Here is an 18,225-nt window from a genome sequence, read left to right as displayed (position 1 = left end):
AGCCGGTGTTTTTATGGTAGAACTGCTGGCAAAAGTGGTTTGTGTTTGAGGTTTCTCGTAACAGAATTATGTTTTCTCGTACATTTAAATAACAGTCCGACTCCACAATGTCTGTAGGTTGTGCTTAAGTTGTACTTTACTACTTTTCTGACGGATTTCACTCTGAGAAATTCAATTTTCGTTCACCAAAACCATGCACCACAACAAAGGGCCTGCGCGGACGAGGTGGTTCGGAATTATTCTCTCCTCCGCTAACGCCTTGCAGTTGCGGTGGTTTCGGATGATTTTTTCCGCCACGGACGACGCCGACGCCGCATTTTCTGCGACACGCGGCCCTTAACGCTACCGCTTTAAAAGGCAAAGCGAGAAGCCCAAGTGGAAGAGCCTGATTAAAATAATGATTATGACTTATAACCAATGCGCTGAAGGATGTACACAAGAAGCAGAATGCGTGGACGGTGAGGCACACGCAGCTGTATGAGCTATTTATTACAAGAGCGCACATGCATGACTGTACAAAGTAAAAAAAAAATGAAATAATAAATTCTTGTAATTGTGGATGCGTGGCACAGGAGAGGTAAACCAAGTACAGAACAGAAAGAGAAAAACGGTAAGAATACTCATTGGTCCTCTAGAACGGCTCTCTCCTGCGGGCACATCACAGAAGTGTTGTTCATACATTCATCAGGGCCGGTATTCACAAAACCCTCTTACGCTACAAACGCTCATAAGTGAAAATTCTAGCCAGTCCTGATGCTGGAAATCCATTACCGAAGACAGAAGAATCGTAGAGTGCACTTACGAAACTAAACCTTTGTGAATACGGTTCCAGCTTTCTTCACCGTAATATAAAAAAATCTATTACACAATACAGAAACGACATACAAGACATAGCAGAAAAGTTAAGTTACCCGCTGTGGTTGCTTAGTGGCTATGGTGTTGGGCAGCTAAGCACGAGGTCGCAGGATCGAATCCCGGCCACGGCGGCCGCATTTCGATGAAGGCGAAATGCGAAAACACGCGTGTACTTAGATTTAGGTGCACGTTAAAGAACGCCAGGTGGTCCAATTTCCTGGAGTCCCCCACTACGACGTGCCTCATAATGAGATCGCGGTTTTGGCACGTAAAACCTCATAACCTAATTTTTTAATTAAGTAGAAAGAATAAAACAGGAGTCTCAGTCACAGTGTAGTGTTGAAGACTGCTAATGTCTATTTACGATTGTTTAGAGCTGAGAATAATACTAAATTCAAATACTAGGAACAAAGAATACAGAGACACAGGATTACCTGCAAACAACATAAGCAGCATCTGTACTTTCAACGCTTCTGGTACGTTTTGTTTACGGCGTATGAACATTCATAGAACCAACTGGACCTGGTGTAGCGTAATAACTTTGGCGTATCTGTTTATCTCTTCGTGATAACAGTATACTATGATGAATGTTCAATAAGAAGAAAAAGCACAGGCCTTTCTGCCTTATCGCCTTTTTTTTTTCAACAAACAAATAGGGGGAAAATGACTGAAATGTCACTGAGCGCTAGCATCACAAAAAAAACATACTTCATACGTTTGATGAAAGATACTTAATGAGCACAAGTAATTACGCCCTAGGCCGTGTAGCACAAGTGATTTATGAACTTCCCGTGTGAGAAACAAATGATACTTTACTAATGCCCCGAAATGTGCTGATACTTCCTAGGTGCGTGTTTCAGACAGTCAATGAAGCGATTGCCTCAAGCAAAATCAGCGAATAAACGAATCTCTGACCTTAAGTAGTGCGACGGCATTTTCTCCCCGACCGTAGGGTCGCGTTATTGCGCGAATTTTTCTACTTCAATTTTTTTATTTGTTTTTTCTATCAACTTTTATTCCCTTTACCCCTTTCCCTAGTACAGGGTAGCAAGCCGGTATTTACACTAGCTACCCTACTTGTCTTTCTTTCCCTTTCTTTCTCTCTCTCTCCCCGACCAAATAGTCCGAACTCTGTGCAATGCTCCTGCAATCTTGTGCAAAGCATCTAAACTGTATGCCACACCAATGACGACGACACGATGACAAGGACGACGATAGCATGACAACGATAGCAGTGACGACACTTGGTTTATTGAAATCCAAGACCGCGAAGAGCCGTCTTTTCAAGAGGAGTGCTGCGAACTGCTGTTGCATCGCACACCAGCTATGTCACGTGTGCGTAACGCAACGGCGCTTGATCGAAACCGTATCTGTGATATTTAAATGCCGACAGCTGTCACAGCAGACACTTCGCATCGCGAAGAACTAGTACTTTGCGATACGCACAACATCACCATCGTCCGCTACAGTACTCCCTGCTGTGGTTTCCGAAATACGGGCACATACGAAACCACTCTCATGATCTGCGTCACAGCACAGGTTGCCTAGCGCGAAAATTGCGCGCAAGCTTAGTAGCACGCAGCACCGTGCTCAGTAGTCAGTGCGTCCAGCTGCCGACTGCGCATTGCCGTTGATGCATGAATGATTGAATGAGTTTGATTCCCAGTGGCAGTGGCGGGCAAATTTTTGCTTGTTCTTAGCCATATGGTGAGGGTAAAACTGAGGACGAGTGAGAGGAGGGGAGGCGACCTGATGGCGGCGGCTAAACGAAAACGAGGAATGGGCTGACGCAAGGACGGACGGACACTGCAAACCCAGTTTGGAGGCCATAACTAGTTGCGCAGTGAAAAGAGGCTAATTTTAGCCAATCACGCGCAGCCATACCTTTGGCGCAACCTTGGCTTGCTTGACATAAACGTTGAGGAAGGACATGTTTATCTTGTCGGCAGAATAGAACCAGAACGAGAAGCTGCACTCTGGTCCTGATTCTTTGAAAATTTTGGAATGGAGTTGTGCCCGCGCACCAGACGAATGTTTCTGCAGTCCGATGCCTGGTCTGAGGTAATGACCTGCAGAGGTGGGAAAAAGGTACAAATCAAGTGAGCGAATATTCATGTTTGGGAGGACGATAACGAAGCAGACTAACGATGCCGTGGGTGGAGTACAAACGATGGCAGTTGAGCAATACTGTGGTGCAATGCGCCATGAAGTTTAGCACATCATTAGACAGATAACTGCGCCACTATCCCTACCATTACTGCTTGCAGCGGTGAAGCGGATAAAATGCATTGTGGCCTTAATGAAGCATCACTAAAGTAACGTAATTTTAACGAACGATTTATTTCAGTAAATTTGTGACAAGCACGGTTCTGACGGTTTCTGCTTCGTTTAATTGACGTACGTTCAAACTTGTTCAAACGTACGTTCAACATTGACCATGATGATTCAATGTTTATGTAGTGGAAAACAAGGAAAATCTGAACAATAGTTTTGTTGACACCTATTCGACTGGCTTTTCAGTTTACAAAGTCATTTATTGATAATAATCATGAAAATCGAAAGGAATATGAGGCAGAAAATGGTGGTTATTGTCATGTGAACTGAACCCTGTATTAGTCGTACTTAAGATCAACTATTAAGAATTGTTTTTCTATCCACACAACCACGGTAAGGCTTGGCAAAGGCACAGACATTAATTCAACTTTTTTATTACCCTTGCGAAGCAAAAACAAAGCTCGTATCCGCATGAAGGGCCAAAATATGGTGTTGATGCTGTAACTGTTCATCATGCGTTCTCCTGTCTACGGCTGCTAAAAAGAACTACGAAGTGCTGCTCGCCGTGATCAACATAAACCAGCAGTTGAGCAGTTGCTTACCCTTAGTTGTTCCTAAAGTGTGATCAATGGCGCCTCCGAGGGTTCTGTACCACTTCTCCTCTTCTGACAAAGAGCTGAACCAGCCGCAAAGGTCTTTCTCAAAGTTGCAGCTTGCTCCTGAAAATATTTATTTTCTGTGTTTGAAATTACTATAACATTGACAGGTCCTTGCATGACGATACGTTAATGCCACTGCACATCTCTTCGCAGTCTCGCTGAAAAGCAATGTCAAGTTTGCTCACATCACGGGACATTTGTTCAACGGCATTCTTTAAGTAAGCAAAACACGTACTACCAGAAATGTTTGCAGTATGCGTACATAATTCTTTAGCAACTGGTATATAAAGGGCCGTAAGGTCAGTACAATGATAGAATACACGACTTTAAACACAACTCACAAGCCATTCAACATTATCAATTTATTGTGTTCCTCATCGTGCAACAGATGCTCTAAAAAATTTCGCCCCCGCAATCACCCAAACATAGGCAAAGGTCTGAAAAATTCAGAAGTGCGAAATATTATTCGCCAAAACCATGTAGTAAGATCGACAGACTCCGAGGAGGAAGGTTACACTTGGTTAATCATTCGCTTTTCAATATTATAAATAGGAATTCTTTACTTGCAGGTCTGCTTTCCTTTCATTTTTTCTTGCGCTAAGTACTGTAGGATGTAACACGAACGAAACGAACACTGGATATGACGTGGACACGAAGGCACTTACTGTGTCAGTTCGCGTCCCCTTCATATCTAGTGTTCGTGTCGTTCCTGTTACGTCAGGTCGGTATGTTTGAGTCCTATACGCCCGCTTGCCTAAATCTAAGTTAGATTACGCTTAAAATTTAAGGTAAATTTCTGAATACGTTGCCGCTCAATCCAATCATCAATGGTTGTGGTCGCACCTAATGTGATGGTGGATCAGGGGACCATTCGTAACTGAAGTCGGCAGTAGCCCCCACATAAGTACGGAAACACGATCACACGCACCACCACCAATAAATGAACACAGGTGCAAAAAAGAGCAAATTAATCACATCGACGTGAATAAATGCGTGCATGCCTGCCGTGCCGCACGAATAGTCACGTGGTACTTTTGTCTGTCTCGTGGGCTTTCCTTCAGATTTCGAAAGAACTTTTATGTAGCACGTATTGAAGCAACACAAAGCTGAATCGGGAATTTTTCGGAATGGTCTACAATTTTCTCAATCACACTTTTGCTCTGAATGTGATATTCAGAAGTTCAATTAAAATAATAACTAATTATGTATTAGGCATAAGACATAGCAAGATGTATGCACTAAAAGATAAGCAGGTTAATATGATCACCAATTTTGATGACATAGCAAAAGCCGCAGAAGAATTCTATACTAACCAGTACAGCACCCAGAGCAGCCAAGCTATTTTCATTCGGGTTAGTGATGAACAAGCTACAGAGACTCCTTCTATAACTAGCGATGAAGTTAGAAGGGCCTTGTAAGACATGACCCGCGGAAAAGCGGCTGCAGAAGATGAAATAACAGTCGACCTAATAAAAGACGGAGGAGATATCATGCTCGAAAAGCTTGCGGCCCTTTATACACGATGCCTCACGACTTCAAGTTTGTCAGTGAACTGGAAGAATGCCAACATTATACTAATCAATAAGACGGGAGACGTTCGAGGATTGAAAAATATAGGCCCATTACCTTGCTTTCAGTATTGTATAAAATATTCACCAAGATAATTTCCAATAAACTCAGGTTAACTAGATCTTGACCTAAATCAACCAAGACAACAGGCTGGCTTCAGGAAGGGATATTCGACAATGAATCGCATCCATGTCATCAATCATGTAATCGAGAAATCTGCGGAGCACAATAAACTCCTCTAGTATGGCTTTCACAGTGTTACCAAGCAATGCTCGAGACAACGCTGAGGACAATACAGAAGACGACGACGCTCTCTGATGTCGCGCGGACTGGTTTTGCATCAAAAGGCATTTGATTCATTAGAGATACCAGCAGTCATAGAGGCATTGCGTAATCAAGGACCACAGGAGGCATACGTGAATATCTCGGGAAGTATCTACAAAGATTCCACAGCTACCTTGGTTCTCCACAAGAAAAGCATAAAGTTACCTATCAAGAAAGGGATCAGGCAAGGAGACACAATCTCTCCAATGCTATTCACTACATGCTTAGAAGTATTCAAGCTCTTAGACTGGGAAGGCTTAGGAGTGAGGATCAACGGCGAATAGCTCAGCAATCCTCTGGTTTGCGGATGACATTCTCCTTCTCAGCAAGAATACGGAAGAATTACAACAAATGATTGAACGAGAAGAAGGGAACCAAGGGGCCCGATTTTTATTCATCACATCATAAGAAGCCAACAAACAATGACACCAAGGACAGCATAGGGGAAATTACTTGTACTTACTGATTGAATTAAAGAAATGATAAATTAATGGAAATGCAAAACGGATGAAAAAACAACTGTCCGCAGGTGGGGAACGAACGCGTAATGCGAAGACATATGGGTTCGTTCCCCACCTGCGGACAGTTGTTTTCTCATCCGTTTTTCTTTTCCATTAATTTATCATTTCTTTAATTCAATTAGTAAGTACAAGTAATTTCCCCTATGTTGTCTTTGATGTCATTGTTTGTTGGCTTCTTATGATATAATTAATAAAAATCGGGTCCCTCGGTTCCTTTCTTCTCGTTCATTACATAACGAGGGCTCGAATCCGGCAACATTGATGCCTTCAGGTAGCATATGTGGGTTTATTGACCAGTTGCCATCACCCAAAGAGATCAGGTACTCGTCACGCCTTCGGCAGAAAGGATGTTCCACATCCGCCCTAGGTTTTTGAGTGGTGGCGCTGGCTAACACTCCCAGAGTTAGTTCTAGTTGTAAAAAACATAAATACCCCAGAAAGTGGATGGGAAAACGGCTCCGCGGTAGCTCAATGGTGAGAGCATCGCACGCGTAATGCGAAGACGTGGGTTCGTTGCCCGACCTGAGGACAGTTGTTTTTTCATCCGTTTTTCATTTCCATTAATTTATCATTTCTTTAATTCAATTAGTAAGTACAAGTAATTTCCCCTATGTTGTCCTTGGTGTCATTGCTTGTTGGCTTCTTATGATATAGCTAATGATTCAGGACCTTAACCAAGAAAGTGTAAGAGTGCGGTTGAAGATGAATATGCAGAACACAAAGATAATGTTCAAGAGCCTGGCAAGGGAACATGAATTCAGGATTGCCAGTCAGCCTCAAAAGTCTGTAAAGGAATGCGTTAGCTAGGTCAATTAATCACATGGGACCCTGATCATGAGAAGGAAATTTACAGAATAAAATTGTGTTGGAGTGCATATGGCAGGCATAGCCAAATCCTCACTGGGAGCTTACCACTGTCGTTGAAAAGAAAAGTGTACAATTATTGCATTCTACCGGTGCTAACATATGGGGCAGAAACTTGAAAGTTAACAAAGAAGCTCGAGAACAAGTTAAGGACTGCACAAAGAGCGATGGAACGAAAAATGTGAGGCCTAACGTTAAGGGGCAAGAAGAGAGCGGTGTGTATCAGAGAGCAAACGGGGATAGCCGATATTCTAATTGTCATTAAGAGGGGAAAATGCAGCTCGGCAGGCCATGAAATGCGCAGGATGGATAAACGGTGGACCACTAGAATTACAGAATGGGTACCAAGAGAAGGGAAGCCCAGTCGAGGACAGCAGAAAACTAGGTGGGGTGATTTGCAGGCACAAGTTGGAATCAGCTAGCACAAGACAGGGGTAAATGGAGGTCGCAGGGTCTTCGTCCTGCAGTGCACATAAAATAGGCTGATGATGATCATGATGACGTATTAGGCGAAATACAAAAAAAATAGTCTGACATGCTCCAAGTGACCACAAACAAAATTGCCTTCGGTCTGCCCAGCAACATGACACTTGCATATTTAAATTTTGGCACGAGTTACGTGCGACACAAGGTATATTTTCAGTTCAGCACTCTTTTTTTCGTGGCATAAAAATGAAATATCAAGCCTTACAGTAGAATCATTATTTAGCTTGCGGATTCATGCATTAGCAATCCAATCCATCTATCTGGCTGCGGAAAAGAGTGATAGCATGGTTAGAGAGGCTATGATTTTTATAGCCTCGTAGCGCAAGTGTCAGTCGCGCCGCTGCTGTCGACACCAGGTGCTGCCTTCTGGTTAGTACTGCTGGAGACGGCAGAAAATCGCTGCAGTTGCGGTGCCTGTTCCCATTTTTTTTTTAATGCGATAGCGTCAAATGGCTCATTGAGCGAAAAAGCCTCGCGTCTATTGTGTGTAGCAGTCAAGCGGCGCCTAAGCTCCCATTGCCATTGGCTGCGACGCCATGGCACGAGCGCGCCTCGACGCAGCTGAGCGGGTGAAAGGAATCTGCTGTTGCAATCTAATGTGATCTGCTGCCGCAACAGATCGCAAGGTGTTGCGTGAGGGGCCGCGACGCCACGTCACCCTCACTCTCGGAAGCCTGTGTTATCCGCGCGTTCCTTTGCCGCGCAAGCTCTCACCTGCGTTCAAACTGCGCCTCGGTAAGGTCAAATCAAAACACGCCAAGCGTCTCAACGCGCTCGCTTGCAGACCGCTCAGCGGCGTTCTATTGGACATTAATGCTTTCACATTCACAACTCATACGAAGCCATCAGGTGTCCTCAGCTTTTTCAGACGTGTTCTTGTCGCATTCTCTGATCGGGATATACAAAGGTTGTTCGTCCGAGCGGCACTGTGCCTTCGTTGACTGCACCAACAACCAGCAAACGAGGAAGCTGCTCATGCAAGATCCCTGCGATGGTTGTTCACAAAAACACAAGAACGTTGTTTTTGTGTGGAGTGCATTCGACTGTTCACGCAAGGTTACTGCGGCGCCTGAGAAACGACACTATAGGATAGTGGCTTTAAATAGAAAAGACTTCGTGCCCAACAAGCTTTCTCGGGTGGGTATTCGTTTTGTTGTCGTGAACTGCGCGATAGTGTGCGGTCTTTCCTTCCCGCGCTGCGGGCCTGCGATAAAGGTACCAAAGTGCCGTTTAAGACCTTTTGGTGTCATTATTTTGCGTCTGCTCGGTTCACTTACTGAAGAGAAAGCCAATGGAGGTTAACCCGCACCCAAAACTGCGTTTTGAATACGCAAGAAAAGAACACAGAAAGTGTTTGCGTGCGTAAGTTGACTTCGTAACTTGAGCAGCGATTGTTCCGTTTACGGCAAGTAAACAAGACTGCGGACGCAACTTGGCAGTTTTCGTATACTGTGTTTTTCATGCACATGAATGAGCCGCATTCTAGTACTCGTGACCGCGAAAAGAGAAAGCAGCATATGACTAGCGTGCAGAAAACAGGGCTGTGCACGCCTCAATGCATGATTTTTTTATTTCTTTTGCGCAATGTGTGGATGCTTGAACTGCTATAACTATGCGGTGCTCCCACTCCGCCACACGAGAAGCCTGTTGAGCCGTTCCTAACAAAGCTGCGCCCCCTTCAGTGATATCGTACATTGATACGAAAATTATTCTGTGCTCTATTGACTGCAAGGGAGAAAAGAAAGCGCCTGTAACTAACAGCACACGCGATATAAAATGTAAGACTTCTATGTCATGCACCCCGCACAGGCCCACTAATTGGTTATGTTGCTGAGTGTGTCTGTTGTCAGTGTCAAATTCTGCTTATACTTGCTTCGTGTCAAAGTCATGCATAAACACGCAGTAGCTAGATCTTTCCCTGCGATTACCATGCAGCTTGCCAAATGTAGAAAAAAATTCATTGTACTCATATCGAATCGTGGTATGCTAAAATCCCACGGCGATCCAGATGACAAAGCAGGGTAAAAATGCAGCACAATGTATGGCGGTAACGCACTGGTACAAACATGATGCTCGTCTTAAAGAAAAAACAAAGTCTAGCGTACTAGATGTCGTGTAGTAGCTTTCATACAGCTGCCTCAAGCTATAAAATAACGTGTATAGTTTGGCAGATCTCGCAGAAAAAAGCTTAGCCAACTGCACGACCCGGGCAACTGCAGTGAAGCAGACGATGCTGCAGCTCTGTTGAAGCAGAGACGATGCCGCAGGGTGCTCTCGCTAAATTATCTCCGTGGTATATTTTTGTGATCTGAAATGAGATCGCATTAAAGAAGATACACTTACCGGCATTCACAGACGACAAAACGGCTGCAGCGCTTTCGGGAACCAGCCACCGCAGGCGACTGATAACTGATAACCGCAATCACTATGTTGCCCGCTGCAGCCCGCGCCGTTCCCGCAGACCCCTCACCATCATCATCACCATAACAAAAACATGGCGGCCACCTACAGACAGCTCGAAATTCTAGTCTATAGTCCCGTGTATTTTAGTTTCGAATTCTCTTATTTTGAATGTATCTAGGATTTCTGTTTGGGCATGGGGCACGCAGATCATCTTCTTTCGAATCAGAATATTGATGTGGAAGTGAACAAACCTACCGTCTTAGACAGCGCACATGTCTTCTGTGCCCTTTGTCGTATCCTGTACAATAATTCTGAGCTGTTCTTTTACAATTTTACGAGTACTACTTTCCCAGCTTCCCGTTTCTATTAAAATAGTTACAAACATCAGGCGAAGAAGCTGCATAGAAATCGTTGATGGCCAAAGAATCTCTTGAAAGTGCAGCTTACTGGTCATTTAGGCTGCTCAATTCTTCAGGGTGTCACCCCGGACTACAGTAACCAAGTTTTTACATACCACAGCCACTTTCGTCAGAGGCATCCTTGCAATCCACAATGAAGTTGCACCGCTGCGAAGGCAAGTAGCAGCCCCCGTAGTCGCATGAGAGACGCTCCGGACCACATTCCATGCTTGGATTCGTTTCATTCGCTGGGGCTTTTCCAGGCAGTTCACCTGTTGCATCAAAAGAAGTACAATAGTTTTAATATGTCATTCATACTTCAAATTTAAGTGTGTGTTAGTGTATACTTAGCAGGCCGCTGGGTGTAAATACGTGCGACATTTATTTTCTTTCGTTTTGTTTTAGGGCGGAGAGTATAGCTAGCGCTGTTTTGGTATAAAATTCATCAGCTATGTAGTATATATTAGGGCCAATAACTTGCGGGAGGGCGGGGCTGTTTGTTTGCTGGAACCTGTGCTGATAAGAATAACCGCATATCACTGGCGTCCTGCAGTTGTCCACATTCAGCGAATTCGGGCTTCCTGTCTCTCTTTTATTTTTGCATAAGTACCTTTTCCTCGGAATTGCTTTTTCGAGCAAGTGGGCCATGTTTGATTTGGGTGGCCTGTTATCCCATAGCAAGCGCAGACGTTGTTCCCTCCTTCTACTCTTGAGGCCCTTTTTCATGGCCGCATTTCATATATATGATTGAAATTCTGCCATAAAAAGGGCGTTTTGGTAAAAAAAGTGGCAAGGAGGAGAGCAACTTGAAAGAGAGACCACGGTTCTATTGCAAACCACCTACAAGCGACATTGCCGGATCTCGGAAAAGAACAGAAAGATATCTAAAAGCAAATATGGAACGTACGGTCCGCTCTTCGACAACCGTCGGTCATGGTGATGTCATCTAAGGCAGCACCCTGGTGTGTTGCGTTGCTACTGAACACCGCTTCTATGACAACCTGAAATGAAAATGTTGAAGCAATGATTTTTGTCTACTTTCTTACGTTTCGAAGATTTTTTTTCACCTTCTCAAAATATTGAACAAGACCGAGCATGGTAGATTACAGGCAGTTAGCAAAACAGCAGATCCAGGGTAACATTAAGAAAGCTTGTGTTAACGGGACGACACTTTATGGCTGACCGCCGCACGTGTAAACTGGAAGAGGTAACGCTACAATCGCTAAGGCATCAGTCTACCATGCCCCTGTTCCACGCGTTCTCAGTTTAAGAGATGGTCCCGTGACTGTTCCACATTATAAAGTAGAATGTTCGTACTTTCAGCTGAACAATGTTTAAAACATAATTTACCCTGAATGCTTCCTTGTGGGTTCCGAAATCGATGTCCGCGCGCTCCCAGTTATCTTCTCCTGTCACCGGCAGCGTCAGCACGTGATCGGCCCCACCGGTTTCCAAGCTCGTCTGGCGGTACACGTCCAGTGCGACTCCTCGTGTAGGCACGTTATACCAGAACCGCACCTTCAGTGCAAGAAGAATGATATGTAATAGAAGAGAAAATGTGAGGCTGCTATCTGGGTTACGAAACCTTATTTAAAACGGTGAGCAACTGACGTGACATACAGATATGTAGCACATGCTAAGTTCATGAAAAGCTGGTTAGGAGCAACCAAGATGTCATTGCTGTATCGAGTAGATCTATACTACACGAGTTTCTGTAAATATGAAAATTGTCTGAACATTGGATACCCATCTACACCCATTACGATTGGACGTTGCATACACACATCGCGTATTGCACCGTCAACAGAAGACAACATTGAACAGCCTCTACTGCGACACCTTAGACGTTTTTGTTGAGGACTTTCGCATGAACTGTCCGTCCGCATTATATGACCAACAGAGAATCCCATTGCGCGATAACTTGAGCCATTTGAACAGACGTAATTGTTCTGTAACCAAAATACTTGGTCTATGGTCGTGAACCGCTAAACAGAAATGTTCTTTGACATCTCTACGAGATTTTATTCTCAGAGCAAACTAATGGATTTGATTTGATTTGATTTGATTTGTAGATGCTTGCAAACTCTACAGCTCTACTTACATTTAGTGTTCACAATAAGGACTACTACAACAATTTGACGTTCGTGTGTGCGCATACAATAGTGTTTTTATTTCACTCTTAGGATGACTGTTCTATTAACGCGGATACACACGTATGTGACAATTCTGGTTAGCTTTATTTTTTCTCTTGGTGTTGTTTAAGTCTACAGAAAAACGTTTTTTTTTTTTTTTTCTCTCTACACTTAGTACGCTTCTGTATCTGGGGTATATGCGCGAGTGTTGTATGAGTGAACGGGTAGCCTCAGTTTCTTAAATGCAGTGTCTTGGGATAGCTGGCTCTAATGTGCTCTACTTTCCCGTTTATCCCAAGTTATTAAACAAATAACAACGACTGGGTATCAAATGTATAATTTCAAACTTGCTTTGCGATGTTCCTGGGCCTTAACGCGTGAAACTAATTGTCACCTTCAACCTACTGGTGAGTTGTCATGGTTATGTTCCCGGTATACTACCGATCAATGTCCCCGCTAAAAACGGCTACATATATAGGGTGGCTCACATCGATGTTAAGTAAAATTATATTGCGTGGTTTAGCCTCCTAAAACTGCACAATGGGTATGAGGGATGCTGTACGGTGTGGGGCTCTGGATTAATTTTGGACACCTGGGGTTCTTTAACGTTCACCTAAATCTTATTGCGCGGTCGTTTCGACCACATTGAAATGCGGCCACCGCGGCCGGGAATCTAACCCGTGACCTCGTGCTCAGAAGCAGAACGCCGTAGACACTGAGTCACCGCAGCGGGTGGCTCACATCGATGTAGAATTACAACTTATATCTTCGGTAATACTATTTGTAGTTGCAAATACTGACGGCAACTTACGTACATCATTGCAAAAAAAAAACGCAAACGCATCTTCTTCTTTCTCGTGTATTGATTAAACAGTGATATACATGCTACACTACGCCAAGCATTTTGTGCAAGCTTGATGACGCTCCTCTGCCGATTCGTCGCCACCTACTCAAGCAGCATCGAGACCAGTGCGTCCCATGTGGAACGTTCCCACCCCTTGTTCGTGGTCGAGGCTTACCTTGTCGCGCTGGAGCGCAACCACTCAAGCTAAGGGTTACCTGTGTGAACGTGTACGAACGTTTATACAGAGAAGGACGTGTGGCCAGTACATCATGTCTTCTTGCGGTTGCTGCGAGACACTTCAGCACCTGATATTGGAATGTCCCGCTTTCAGTGCGCAGTGCGTGTCGACGTGATCAAGCTCATCGGGCTCTCCTTACTTTTCAAGAATTAGCTAACTTAGGTTCAAGTTTGTAAGTCAGACAATTTCTTCTATTCAACATTCTTTAGTAGCGTGACCTGCAGTGACCAACCCTACTGTGTGTGACCTGTACTGTGTGTTGTACTTTATTCTTTGAGATTTTTTATCTCGCTTTTTCTTTACTCTTCCCTGCCCTCCCTTCTATCTTCCATTTCTATGTTTCTGTCTCCTCCTTTCTGAAGAGTAGGCAGGCGTTGTGCCCTTTCCGGTGGCAGTTGCCAGCCTGCTCCTCGCTTTCCCTTTCCTCTCAAATGTATATATGTTTTCAAATCAAATAATAGTAATAACAATAATTTAGCGGCAAAGGTATTCGTAGAGAACATTGAATGGGTGGCTCATTTGCTCTTCAAACAAGAACGTCTGGTTGTACTAGTTGGTTTGACGTACTGCTATTTTCCAGCGTGAAAACGGGACAACCAACAAGAGAACAGAGAACGCTCTTTCTGTTCTCTATTTGGTTGTCCAGTTTTCGTTTTAAAAAAAATAGGTTTTCTTCAAACAGCCACTTAATTATATCAGTACCTCTCAAGAAAATCAGAATATATGTTGAAGATTGGTACTTGCAGGGTGGCGAAGGTCAAAATATGACGAAAAGTTTTGATGCTCACGTGACAAGGAAGCTTAGGGTTTGTGCTGATGACGGAAGATGCCAAGCGAGCGCGGCTGGTCACCTCCGCCGGCTCATCCCAAGGACTGTACACAGCCATATAAGCACCTGAGAAATGGCAAGGGGTATTGATAATTTGAGCGTTGTAGTAAAAGAAAGTCGACATTGCAGTACATTTGAGGTTGAATCAGTGATAGATTCGTGGGAATTGCAACAATATTAGTTGATGGCCTTTTACTACCCGAAGCTATATCCGGAAAATGAAACACGATATAATGGGGGAGGGGGGGGGGGCGGAAAATTTAGCCACTTGACATTCTATAACGTAAAATGCATTTTTTGCACACTGCCTCCATCAACGTAATGCCGACGCGGCAGACAATTGAGCATGGGGCCTTGATCCAAAAGCAGCGGACCATGACGGTGCTCCCCAGATGTGGGTTAATTTTTTTTCTCAACAAAGCAATCACGCATATTTCGCTTGGAAGAGTGCCTAACACTGTGTAGTAATGAGTATTTTTTCCACGTCGAAATAAATTACACTGCCACAGGAGCGGGAATGGGGGAGTAGCGGTAAGATTAAGCGACATGGTCACAATTTTTCTCGGGAAATAGTATCGATGGTTCGTCCAAACAGGCAGCAGTTTCTCTTAATCTATTTGTTAATGACGTAACTCTGCTGTGTTCATAGAATAATGTTCACTATTGCAACTATTATGCAATTGACTACAGACAACCACGTATGTTTGTTTGGTTCAGTTGCTATTGCATTATTGTGAACAAGTACGAATATTGCAAAAAAAAAGGATTGTCATTAAAGGACTTCAATTTATATATAGCGAAGTATAATAATCTATTACTCTTACTCAAGGCATTGGAGCATTGACCTTACCGGTCAATGCTCCAAAACAACACCAATAAGGCTCTAGCAGCCTCATAAACCGTTATTTACTGACACTGACATAGACCCCGGTCAATACTAGAATGGCGACGATGCCAGTGCTTTGACCCGAAGGTTCCTATCTTCAGTTAAGCCACAATGATATATTGCGTTCAGAGTTTTTTTTTATTAAGAACACGGGGCTCGAAAGACCGTGTCCGGGCCCCAACTGAAGAGGAGGGAAAAACAGACACTTGAATGAAATTTCGAAAGAGTTATGGGAGGCGTTACCGACGATCTCGCTTCATATTTAGGTGTGGTGAAGGGCAATGCAAAATTCTACATCAGATGCTCGAAGTCGAGCGTATGATGTTGAAAGTGACCTTGTCGACAATTCCGGCCGAAGTACTCCATGCCCCTAATTGTTAACTCCGACATCATGCTGCGGCGCTATAAATCTTTCCTTCACCCCTACCTCAAGGCTGAGTATCAGGCTAGAACACAGTAGTTCAGGCCTACCTCTTAGCTTTTCTCCCATAATCTCTCTCTCTCTGTCTAGGAGAGAAGGAGTGAAACTTTATTCAGAGATGTGCTCTATAATAAACCGGCAACTTGTCAGCTCTGTAGGCACATCTTCTGGTGGCACAGAATACATTTCCCCCTCCTGGATTTTTGTTTCGTTCTCGTTTTTTGTGCGCTGTATTTATTCCAAATCACGCATCACCAACTCTCCCAAACCGCTACCCTTGTGAATTATACTACATACAAAACACTACCGTGTGTCTTGTGCTCATGCGCAAGAATAGAGAGAGAAGAAAAACACCACCCGGTTATTACTTAGGGCATCTGCGGCACCACCGAAAATTTGTAAAAAAGACGATTTTTAGAAAAGAAAATTTCAGAGCTGCCACTGCTCTGCCTGAATACAACCCGCCGCGGTGGCTTAGCGGCTATGGTGTTGCGCTGCTGAGGACGAGGTCGCACGATCAAATGCCGGCCGTGGCGGCCGCATTTCGATGGGGGCGAAATGCAAAAACGCCCGTGTCCCGTGCATTGGGGACACGTTAAAAATCCCCTGGTGGTCAAAATTATACCGGAGTCCCACACTACGGCGTGCCTCATAATCAAACTATGGTTTTGGCACATAACTTTCTTCTTTCTGGAGTTTTACGTGCCAAAGCCAGTTTTGATTATGAGACACGCCGTAGTGGAGGGCTCCGGATTAATTTTGACCACCTGGGGTTCTTTAACGTGCACTACAACGCAAGCACACGGGCGTTTTTGCATTTCGCCTCCGTCGAAATGCGGCCGGGATTTGATACCGCGACCTCGTGCTGAGCAGCGCAAGGCCTTAGCTGACTGAGCCACCCCGGCGGGTTATTTTGGCACATAAAGCCCAAGAATTCAAATGCTTGTCTGAATACAGATGCAGCACGACATTACGCACCTAATAGCACCGCAAGCTGCCAACGACGTCCCGCAGCAATAGACTTTTGGCGGCAGCAACGGGTTTTACCAGCCTGAGTTTGTTTCCGTCAATGATGGCGAGGAAAAGAATGAAGGCCGATAACTGTCAACGGTGGACGGCGACTAACGACTTCTCTCAGAAAATAGATGCTGTGCAGCAGCGCTAAGAGCAGAGAAGTCAAAGATGGAAGTGTGGGAATACGTCACGAACACGGGGATATCAGCGGGGAAAAGAAAACAACAGCAACAAATTGAGTGAAGGAGAGGATCAAGGACAGCAAAAACTCAGGCGCCCCTAAATGCTGTTTTGCCACGGCCTGTGTGACCGGAAGAGAGCAACAAAGCTCGGTGTTTGCCGTTTGGTTGCGCGAAATGAAAGAGATGGGAAAAGTTCGCGGGGATAATGTAAGGAGTCTATTCCAATTCTTTTTCTTTTCGTGTTTCGTCCGTGTTTCGATAAATGCTCCGCCTACGTTATCAACAGCAACGGCAGGTCGTTAGCAGTGGATGATAAAAAAGGCATATAATCGAACGAACGGAATTATTACTATATACCGGCTCTGGACGGGTACTGGACGACCAGCCAAAACTTGTACCTGACCATATTTTTAATCGCTCATCAACTTTAGGCGCTTCCTCCACTTCTGGTAGTGGAAAACAGCGCTGCACTGGATTTAAGTAATAAATGCGTTTTACAAAGCTTCGTCGATTACTTGTAAACTATACTTTCGTTATCAGGCACCTCCAGCATATACAGGAAGCGACTGGATTGAACAAGTGTATATGAAGGAAGTCCTAATCGCAGCAACATCAGAGGAGTGTTATTCAAGCGCACTGACTACTTTGCTCGAACTGCGGGGCACCTCTTCATTGAAAAGAAAGAGGAGCCAGAGACAAGAGCAAAATAAAGAGTATAGAGGTTAATCAGATGAGCAAACGGATTTGCTACCCTATGCAGGGAGACGTTAACATAGGGATGAAATATTAAAGATGCAAAGAGGGGAGTTGTACTGGTATGCGGTTACAGTCCATAACCTGAGACAAGAAAACATTATATGAATAGGTGGGGCTCCCCCATCGTGCACGAACGCACAGTCAATAAGGCGCTGTATTGAGAGTCCTCTTGAATCCACGCGCTGAAGTCAGCATGCCGGTTACTGAGGAGGCTCACAGTTCAGAAAAATGACTGTCGGCCATGTCATTGTGAAAGGCATAGGCGTTTTTAAACGCCACGCAAAGCCAAAGACGGAACCGCAGCGTTAATTCTTGTTGCAGCAAGTCTAAAAAAAAGTCAGAGCTCCAGGCAGAAGTCTAGGGAGTCAAGTATGGCTTCGTGAGGTCATTTTAGCTCTACTGTGTTCGTGAGTTTGTGAGTCAGCTTGATTGTCCAACTTAAAACATAGGCTTTTTTTTTAGATTGGGATGGAGACGCATCAGGCATTATCATGAGCAGAAATGAATAGATTATTTGTTTGGATAATCATTAGCGAGGATGCCTCAGTGCAGTGGTATACTATATTGAGA

At 44.3% G+C, this 18,225-nt stretch overlaps 1 protein-coding gene across 1 annotated transcript in view; it reads right to left on the bottom strand.

Moving 5' to 3' along the window:
• The window catches only part of LOC119435473 (MAM and LDL-receptor class A domain-containing protein 1-like), a 168,268-nt gene that overhangs the window by 26,259 nt on the left and 123,784 nt on the right, over nucleotides 1-18,225 (bottom strand). Inside the window, 6 exon segments of the mRNA XM_049672663.1 lie at nucleotides 2,740-2,924; nucleotides 3,732-3,848; nucleotides 10,470-10,625; nucleotides 11,261-11,354; nucleotides 11,704-11,871; nucleotides 14,356-14,462. Of these exon segments, the coding sequence (XP_049528620.1) occupies nucleotides 2,740-2,924; nucleotides 3,732-3,848; nucleotides 10,470-10,625; nucleotides 11,261-11,354; nucleotides 11,704-11,871; nucleotides 14,356-14,462 (827 nt within the window).

Source organism: Dermacentor silvarum, chromosome 1 (genome assembly GCF_013339745.2).
Source record: "Dermacentor silvarum isolate Dsil-2018 chromosome 1, BIME_Dsil_1.4, whole genome shotgun sequence".
NCBI classification, from domain to species: domain Eukaryota; kingdom Metazoa; phylum Arthropoda; class Arachnida; order Ixodida; family Ixodidae; genus Dermacentor; species Dermacentor silvarum.
The sequence above is the reverse complement of the archived record's forward strand: the minus strand, read 5'-3'. Positions and strand labels throughout refer to the sequence as shown.